The sequence below is a fragment of the Diplotaxodon limnothrissa genome, linkage group LG3 (assembly GCF_057381915.1).
Source record: "Diplotaxodon limnothrissa isolate DT_005_m linkage group LG3, D_limnothrissa_male_GT1.1, whole genome shotgun sequence".
Classification (NCBI taxonomy): Eukaryota; Metazoa; Chordata; class Actinopteri; order Cichliformes; family Cichlidae; genus Diplotaxodon; species Diplotaxodon limnothrissa.
In genome coordinates, this window is record NC_140598.1 from 31,265,915 (window position 1) to 31,275,817 (window position 9,903).

Here is a 9,903-nt window from a genome sequence, read left to right on the forward strand (position 1 = left end):
GTACTTTCAAAATGCATTTCTTGCAAAAATTTAATTTTTGTCATATGTACATCATCTTCATCACAGTCTCACTTTTTCAATCACATGACATTTTACTATGGTATTCTGGTTGTGCTTTTGTGCAAGAACACGTATTTTAAACTGGCCAGACTGCATCGAGATGGGATTTTAGTGGAGCCGAGTGTAAAATGAGGATCTTTCAGTGCAATGATGTCATTTTGCATGCACTGAAAGTTTTCGTGTCACCCTCACTGCACCTCATCTTTGGGATGACTGTGTATTCACACTGTTAGAGTCCAGTTAATGCCATCATATTACAACAACTTTAATCTACATCTGCTTCTGCTCAGACGGTACCTTTTTAGGGACCAGGAACCAGTGGGGAATGTAGACAATTTAACTTTTAACAATTTTACTTGAGTGAACTATGTGAAAACCTCCTTTATTTATGAAGAGTCAACAAAATATTTGCAAAAACACAAAACTAGTTACAGTATCATCATGCAAGGACACAAAGACAATTTTTAGGTATTTTGAGATGAGACATCTAGAATGTCAAGGCTTGGGAGGAGCAGATATAAGGGCGCATTTCACATTTGATTTTGAGGAAATCAACATACTTTGGGTAAACCATGTGGAGCGATTCTCACAGAATCATAAACACAAAAAACTTGCTGTGCTACAAATTGAAAGACATCACCACTGTCGTGAAGGTAAATGCTACTAATTAGTGAACTAAATGACACATTCAGAATACTTTATTAATCCCTGAGGAAATTATGTGGTTACACATAATTAATGTTAATTAATGCAAATCAAATTAATTTGATTTACATTAAAATTAATGTAAATGTCAATGAAAAGGTGACAGGCATGTTTTCTGGAGTGCATCTTGCCAAAACACCTAGTGTGACAGACCTCATTCCAAAAGGTTGGACAGGATGTGAGATTGAACATTACACAACTTTTTATTTATGTCTGTTCCCAGAGGCCATTGTTGAGTTGTGGGCAGTACACCATCGACAGCTGGAGTGCATCTAGGATCCACCATACATGGAAATTTTTAGGTGTAGGGTGAATTCCAGTGTTTTCTGACAGGATGTCAGGTAAAAGGTGTATTGTGTATATTTGTCTGTAACAAGTTAAGCATGTGATCGTGTTATCATTGTCATTAATTTGATGATTATGTTTAGGTCCCCACCGTGCAGCACAGCTTTATCGCTGCAGTGTGAAGCTCTGACAGGAGCTCGGTGCTGTATTTGGTTGTCAGGGATGAAACACAGGGTTGTCTCTGCGAATGCTTCAACTCTAACTGTTTGGAAAAACTGTTGAACCTAAACTTTGATTGTGTCCTCTGTTTTATGTTACTTGAATTTTCTTTTAGATGTACATAACTTTAATCATCAGCTGTAGTTTTTAAATGTACTTTAGAAATAAACTTGACATATAATTATGACATTTTTGGTTTATTTTGAGTTGGTGTGCTTGTGCTTTCTTTGTGCCATTGTTGATAATTTAGTTCAGCTGGGTCTCGTTCTACATGGCTGTCTGCACTTCCCTGAATTTCCCTCTGTGTATACTTCAGTTGCCACATTCTGTATATACTAGAGATGGCACGATACCACTTTATATGTCCGATACCGATATGAATCCGATATAGTGTATTTTTTAATCATTAAAAATGTTTTTTGAATATCTTGCTGCATTTTGTATAAGTTCATTCTCAAGTTTAAAAAACAAAACACTAAAGCTATTCTGTTATGCCTGTATGCAAAAAACACACTGCACTCAAAATATTTCATAGTTCAGCAATACTGATCAATCTAATAAACTTAAATCCTCCATCCTCTCTATTCTGGTATTTTAAAGAGTACTTGGCAAAAACATTAAACAGCCAACTGAAATAAATTTTTCTAATGTTTAAAGTGTCAGGAGGCTTTTAAGAAACTGAGTGGAAGGACTTGCTTCTAGGAGGACTTTGAGTCACCAAATACATTTCTCACTTCAAAAATGATGTGTTCAATTTATTTCTAGAAGCTCAAAATCATCTGCAAGTATTAAGGCCTTTATTTTACCTCAGATACACAGCTAGAAGCTGCTCCTGTTCCCTGTCAGTCAGTTCCCTAAAATTACTTCTCTGCCTCCACAGATGTCTTCCCAACTCTGCTAACCAAACCTCAAACTGCCCCACTGACATCCTGAAAAATGCACGAAAGCGGTCATGGTACAGATTTAAACTCCTGGATCAAATCTCACCGGCGTTCTTCTTGTGAGAAAGTGAACCCAAAAACTCATCCCAAAAAATTCTGAAATTCTTGTAGTCTTTTGCATAAAACTTAGTTTTTGATTTGTTTTTAATGCTCTGAAATAATCTGGGGTGCATAGTATTGTGTACATGTGTGGTCAACTTCTAAATTCTGCCTAACAAGATTTAAAATAGTTCAGTGCTTGCCTCATCTCCTACAACATTAGTTTCCTGTTTGCTATGGTCACACCTCTGTTTTCATCAAAAACTGTGTGCTCAAGGGGGGAAGCTATAAACAACTGAAACGTAAAGCTTGCAGAAACACAGAGATGAGATGAGCAGACTTCAAAGTCCAATACAGCACTATATGTACACGGAGAAGGGGGAGTGGAGAAAGCCGGGGATAACGAGACACAGGTAAACTAAATTGAAGGGTGAGCCAATGAAAGGGTAGCTAAAATCAAGGCACAAGGAAAATGCAGGAAACCACATAAACAAGTAAACCAAGAGTCAAATAGAATATTTACATAAATAAAACGAAAGTCCAAAATCTTAAAAACACTTGGTCAAATCACCCAGGACCGTGATACACTGTATGCTTTTGAATCCATTAGGTGGCGTAAAAGGAGAAATCGTCAGCTGGATAATTACTGGATTTCTACCTGAATGGTGTTTGAGCCAGAAAACAAGGATCAAACTCAGGCTGGTTGTTGCCACATTCTTTATTTTTTTTTGGCAGAAAGTACAACAATAAAGATAATTGTAGGGCCTCTACAATATATAGTGCCTCAAAGCAACTTTTGGTGTGAATTGGCACTATATAAATAATATTGAATAAAGAAGATGGAAGTAGTGTTGCTCTGTGTGTCTGCTGAACACTGTCCTCAAAAACAATGTTCAGCATTTGGTCGGCAACTGGTCATTCAGTCGTAGTCAGCATGGAAACCACTCTTGCCCTCTCGTGATTCTGTTTGCAGCCAATCTTACTTCTTACACCACTCATTAGATTTGTCACCTGAAGTTACCTAATGAGTCCAGGACATGCCGATTGAGGCTTCACCTTTGTATTTGGATCCAACTGATCTGCCTCTGCGAGCTGCTGCATTACAATTCTGGATGTTCAAACAAAATACAACTGAATTCACTTCATGTTTTCAGTGTTGTGCTGTGAGTGTAGTTAAGTGAGGATAAAAATGTACAGAACAATATAATCTAGTAATAAACCAGGTGTTTAGTTAGAACGTAACACATGCACCTGCTTTACTTAAAGCACCAAAATGATTATATATGACCATATATGTTAATGGTGTGCTTTGGAACAATGAATAGATGGTTAGGTTTGTGCATAACAAATCAAGCCCTCCTGTAACAGGTGGGATGAATAGGTAAAGCTTGCTATGAGTGTTTGACAGCGAGGCCTACCGGTATGCAGCTGGTCTCCTCTTTGGGACACAGGTGGAGTTTGCAGTGCAGGTAGACTTCACCAGAACCCCCAGTGAACCGGAAGATGTTGAACGAAAACAAGGTGGAGGTTCCCAGTCCGTTTTCCTCCACTGCCACTGTCAGGTCAGCGGGGTTCGCACAGCTTTTCATAACCACGAAAATACACATTATTGAGGAGCTGATAAAGGTGATCAAAGTGAACTTATGAGTGACTCTGAGTATCTCTCACCGTTAATGATCAGATCATGTCTTGGACTGCTGGTAGGTGATGCCTGGTTGGTTGCCCAGCAGGAGTCGCTCACCACAGTGACCATGCTTCCATCCAGCCCATTAGTCTCCAGCTCTACCCAGATCCTCTGGTTCAGTCTCAAATCACTGTTCAGCTGCACAACTTGTGTCCGCCCAGCGTCGGTGTAGGCCTTGATAATCAGAGTGTAATTCCAAGCTCCACATGAGATCTTCTGTGCAACGGAGCTGCAGAATGCACACATTTGCACTGTTAACAATGCCCACATTTTAACAAATATTCAAACAATACCTAGCAGCCACTACAAACCAGTCTCTGATTCTGAAGGTTGCAGTGTGGATGCTTGGCTGACTGTGAACACAGGAGAAGTCGATCTGGACTTGGTCGTTGCGAGTGATGACGTCAAAAGAGTAATTCTGGCTCCTGATGGTGTTCTTATAGATGACGTAGCTGTTGTTGGTCTGCAGGGTCACATAATCAGATACTGGGCAAGTTCTTCATTGTTTCATCTTTAACATCTGATACTCTTTAAGATGTTGACTGACTGGTATAAACTTCAGATGACCAAAAATTTTAGAATTCACAGAGATCAAAGCTTAAACAGCAGGAGATGAAACCCACCGTGACCACCGTCCCACAGCTGTTGCTGCTGTTGAAGCTGAAGGTCACCATGTGGGTGAGCTTGTCCACCTGACCCATGCAGGTCGGGTCGTTGAGGTGTAAGGCAGAGTAATTGATGTCTTTGTCCTCCAGGAGACAACCGACCAGACTGAGTGAAGCAGAGTTCTCCTTGCAGACCATTGGATCACCTGAACGTCACAATATCAGTCAGAAAAATCACAGTTAGAAGTTTTCCTCCATTATTCAGCCCTGTTGTCATGGTGACGTCACAGCTGTTGTACCCAAAGAGTTGTTTGCTTGGTACTTGGAGGCAAAAATGTCCCGACAGAAGCAGCGAGTGTCACCACCGACCGTCTTCTCACCACAGAACTCGTGATCGCTGCAGGTCCTGTCCTGACAGAAGGCCTCAGAGGCTACAGAGGAACACACTGATCTATTATCCTGAAAACATGGGAGCTCTAAAAAGCCACAGTTCAGGTCTTTAACAAAGGAGAGCTTATTAATGTCTTATTAAGGTCTTATTAAGTTCTTACAGCAGCCGGTATTTGATGTCCAGCCATCCTGAGCGTGGTTGTGTAGACTGCAGGCTCTGGCGTAGGCCTTCAGGAACTGACAGTTGAGTCCGTCCACTGCAGGATATTTACACAAAGTGTCGGTGCAGGCGGTTATGTAGGGCTCTGGGTCAATGTCAGTGTTACAGGAGGAGAAGGGCGCCTCCTTCAGGAGATTACAGCTGTACCACAGACAGAAGAAGAAGTTGAAGACAATAAAATAATAATCTGTAATCAGATGTGTTTATCTTCCATCTATGCTGCAGTCACATGTGATGTACCATATAATTTAGAACAGAGATCAAGGTACAACACAGATGTTTCCTGCTGTGTGGATCAGTCTGCTCACCGTTCAGTCACACTGTTGCAGTTGATCGTGCTGTCAGCAGTCTCACTGTACTGCATCTCACAGCTAGGGGGCGACAAACAACAAAGTTCAGGCTCATTCATACAAACAGAATATCTGCAACATCAGCAGCAGCAGTCAGAGGGACTCTGAGCTTGTGATGAGGTCTTACCTGGTGGAGCTGTACTCAGAGAGCCTCAGGTCACTCAGAGAGCTGCTGGAGTTTCCACACAGACCCTCCACAGATGAACCAGCAGGTCCTGCACAGGATCAGGACAGAATGAGTCAGATCAGCATCAATATTCAAACTGGACGAACACAGAAGAATAAATAACAGCACAGTTTACAGTTTACATTACATGAATTAAACTTTAACTTCTGTACCTTCTAAGAGGATCTGTGCGGTGTAGCCGTCAAAGAAGACAGAAATGTTGAGGTTGGAGAGCAACAGGTTGGCAGTGACTCCAGTTTGGTCCTTAGAGAGCTGCACACCATGAACCAGCTGAGGCAAACTTTCAAGGGTCAACATGGAGTCGTCCAGCTGCATCACAGCAGAGACAAAGTGGAGGAAACACTGAGTGAAACATGTCAAACACACAAACAGGCTGATTTCACAGCAACAACCACTGAGTTCAGCAGCTCTGAAAGAACTGCTTCTAACAGCCCTGAGAAGAACGATGCGAGGAGACACAGCAGTTTCTTTGCATAACCTAAACTTGCACCACTGACCAACAATCGACCGAATTGTTATGACCATTAATTAATTGCCATGAGCACCATTGAGAATCGGGGAATGGCTGCAACAATGTACATGGCAATATGGTTAAAGATGTACCCTTAGCTTGCCTGAGGCAGCTTACCCAAACTCTCCCGCCTTGTTCCAGGTGAATATGAACACCTGGCCCATCTAGACGCAGTATCACGCGTTCCAAAAAGCTCACATCTTCACGACGGCCGTCTCTGAAATTTGCCACGAGGTACAGGTTTGGGATTGACGGAATAGAAACCAGAGAGTAAGCACACCGATCCTTGATGAAGTTGAGTTGGCCGTGGACTTTGATGACAGTTGGGCCAGTCACATTACAGGTGGTGTCCACTACACAGCTGATGGAAGCAAAGAAGAAAACAATCAACCACTAACCTCATAAGCCGCTGATGAGGAAGAGACCAAATACACAAAATAAAAATAATTAATTAAATTACATTTAAAAAATCCCTTAACGCATCAGATCTTTCTTTTAAATATAAATGGGGTTATATTCACGTGTTGTTTCCTTGACAACGCTCCAGTGGACCACAGCCAATGGTTTCAAGGACTGCAGTTTCAGAGCAGGTGAGTTTGGAGCAGGTTTCTGGATCAGCGCTCACCACAGTGTCAGGTTCATATGCAATACCTGAGAAGTGATGGACGGTTTACTTTAGTTTAAAAACCAACAAGAGCAAGCAGAAAGGCACAGCAACATCCCAACGTCAAAGTAATGAGCCTGAGATTCACCAACCTAAGTGTCTGCATCCACTGATATCTTGTATTGTATTCTTGTACACTGTAGTCACTTTGATACCACTGATGTAAACTTCCAAGTCCTAAGCAGAACCACACAAAACTCATGTTACACAGCAAAATCTCCAGTGTTAAATTAACACTGGAGAGTGTCTATATGGGTGCACACCTCTGAGTGTTAAATACAACACTGTTGAGTGTTAAATTAACACTTTGACAGTGTTATATGTTTAAAAGTAACCTAGTCAGTTTTGAAGATTAACAATGACTCGATTATCAACAATATCTGGTATGAATGTGTGTGGATGTATGCATGTGACTGGACTGTGATGGACTGACGACTAAAAGTTTTAACTGACTTGATACTGAGACAAAAACGGTACTGACTTTAGGATTAGTAAATGTCCACAAACAATTCACCCAGCCTGTAAAAGAAGGGTGGATGTTTTGTCTTGCTTCGTTTTGTTTTTGCAGGAACAGAAGGATGACAGAGACTAAAGGGGGAGGCTGTAGCTTCACATGAGTGTGAAATGCAGACTTAACCCTTTGGTTGCTAATTTTGAGTTACTGATGTTTGCATTAAGAAAATTGTGTTTTTGTAGCTGTGTTTCGATTAATGTATCACATTATATTGTTGGGAATGTTAAATGCTAAAGTGAAGAAAAGGTTTGATTTCACTCATGACTGAACGTGTTATTATTAACCATAGCAGGCCACTGTAAAGAGTCAATTAACTTTTATAGAGGAAAAAAAAAAAGCCAAAAAACCCTCTATTGAGGTCTGTGAATAACAGGGGAATGATAGACTTGTCACACTCAAAATGGAGATATGTAATAATAAACACTGGTCCCCGTCTTTTAGGTCCTTTCATTGAAATAGTCAATAATTCAGAAAAGTACAGATATAACCGACAGGGGCATGTGCTGAGGGGTGGTGCTGCACAAGAACAAGAGCAAAATAAAGAAAAATATTGTGTTTAGCTTTGAGAAATTAAAATTAAAATGTACCGTTACACTCAGAGGATCAATATGAAATTCGATATATGCTAATTTTGTGTGTGAGTACATGACTGGTGACTGATCTGTCCTGAGCTTTTGTTTTTACAGCACCCACTTGACCACACCAACAGTTTCTCGTCACCAACAGGGGGTACTTGCAAAGAATAGGGAGGAATATCATCAAAACTGGGAAAGGTAAGCCCCGAAGGGGGTGATAACACCATAACTTTCACTTATGGTCAAATTCTCAAAATTTGACCCCAAACTTGAAAAATTCTTCAAACATTTAGAGACAGAGTGGATAAACATAATGTCGCAAACCACATAAGGATGGAGCATTGGAATTGATAAGATGGTGAAATAACACGCAGGAAAAATATTGACCATGTTGATTATGTTTATTCCAGTGTACAGAGATTGGCTAATCTGACCAGGAAATGTTATAAAATGGATTGTCGGAACAGTCAGCATTAAAGTCACCATTGACAGTCCAGACCAAGGTTATTATCGTTAACAAAAACTAACGAAATAACGAAAACTAGAAGTGAAAAAACATTTTCGTTAACGGAAATAAAAATAAAAACAAAAAAGGAAAACTAACTAAAACTGTAATGAGTGTTCACAAAACTAACTAAAATTAACTGAATTTATAGCAAAATGTGTTTTGTTTTCATTGATGTGTGTGTGACATACGATAGTCAAGGGTGAAGATGAAGTTTAGTTTCCAGATTTTTTCTTGCTGTCTCATTATGCCAGAAGGTGGCAGTACGTTAGTCGTGTCATCTGTGTTGCTGCCAGTGTTGCCAACTTAGCAACTTTGTCGCTATATTTAGCGAGTTTCAGAATCAGAATGTCATGGTCCCCGTGCCTGCCCAGCCGGCCTCACAAGGCTACACTTGTGTTTTTTTTCTCTTTCTCCCCCTATCTCTCTGCCTGGGCGGAGCTCACAGCTGGCTCCCGCCCTTGGCTCTCACAGCTGTTGGCGATCAGCTGATTATCCGTCTTCTATTTGAGGCTGGGTCACAGATCCTCTCATCGCGGGATGATTGCGCTACTGACGTTAGTCTACCTTTCCAGCTCCCGTGGTCTTACACCTTTATGCCTTCGTGATTTGTGAGTGATGTCTCCCTTTCCCTGTTCCAGCTTATCTTCCCGGACCTGTGACCTCCCCGCGGTACGAACGTGTGTGAGGACGTGAGCGAGCGTGAGAGAGAGAGAGCCTTCCCCTAATCCCCTGGAACCCTGAATTTCCCGTCACTGTATATATTATTGCACGGGTGTGTAAATAAATCGTGTTCTGAGACATCAACCTGCTCTGCGCTTGAGTCCCTGCTTTCAGCTCGTGACAGAATCATCCCGCCAGGAAATGGACTCAGCAGACTCGGCGGCCTCCACTCCCACTCTCGCCACCCTGGCCGCAATGCTGGAGCGACACGAACAGATGTTTGTTCATCTCCGTGGCGAGCTCGCTGCTCTCACGCAGGCTGTGGCCCAACGAACACCCCTGCCGGCAATTCCACCTGCCGCCGCTCCTCTCCAGGAAGCCTCGGCCTCAGCAGTAAGTGCCACACCTCCTGCTTCTTCACTTTCCCAAGCTAACAGATTTCTACCCACACCGAAAGCTTTCTCCGGAGAAATTGATAAATGTGCTGGCTTCCTCACTCAATGTGCCCTTCAGTTTCGTCAGCAACCGCAAGCTTTTGCTAACGATGGTGCTAAGATTGCATATATAGTTCAACTACTCCAGGATCGGGCTCTGATTTGGGCTCAAGCTGTGCTTCACGCCAACCCTGACATAACGTATTCTGACTTTTTGGATAAGTTCAAAGGCGTCTTCGATAGAAAATCCACCACGCTCACAGCCGGCCAGCGCCTGCTCGCGCTCAAACAAGGCAAGCGGAGTTTGGCTGATTTCTCTATTGACTTCTTCACCTTAGCTGAACAGACAGAG

The 9,903-nt window shown here is 41.9% G+C and overlaps 1 protein-coding gene across 1 annotated transcript; it reads right to left on the reverse strand.

The window, feature by feature from the left end:
* Positions 1 to 3,270: 3,270 nt before the first annotated feature.
* Positions 3,271 to 9,307, reverse strand: LOC146635358 (alpha-tectorin-like). The gene is made up of 14 exons (XM_085350096.1): positions 9,263 to 9,307; positions 6,953 to 7,037; positions 6,718 to 6,847; positions 6,314 to 6,557; positions 5,838 to 5,994; positions 5,626 to 5,713; positions 5,457 to 5,519; positions 5,090 to 5,289; positions 4,838 to 4,969; positions 4,557 to 4,744; positions 4,245 to 4,396; positions 3,902 to 4,162; positions 3,668 to 3,830; positions 3,271 to 3,357 (listed from the first exon to the last, which is right to left on the reverse strand). The coding sequence occupies exons 1-14, from the start codon at positions 9,305 to 9,307 to the stop codon at positions 3,271 to 3,273; spliced, it is 1,995 nt and encodes a 664-aa protein (XP_085206222.1).
* Between the last annotated feature and the right edge of the window lie 596 nt (positions 9,308 to 9,903).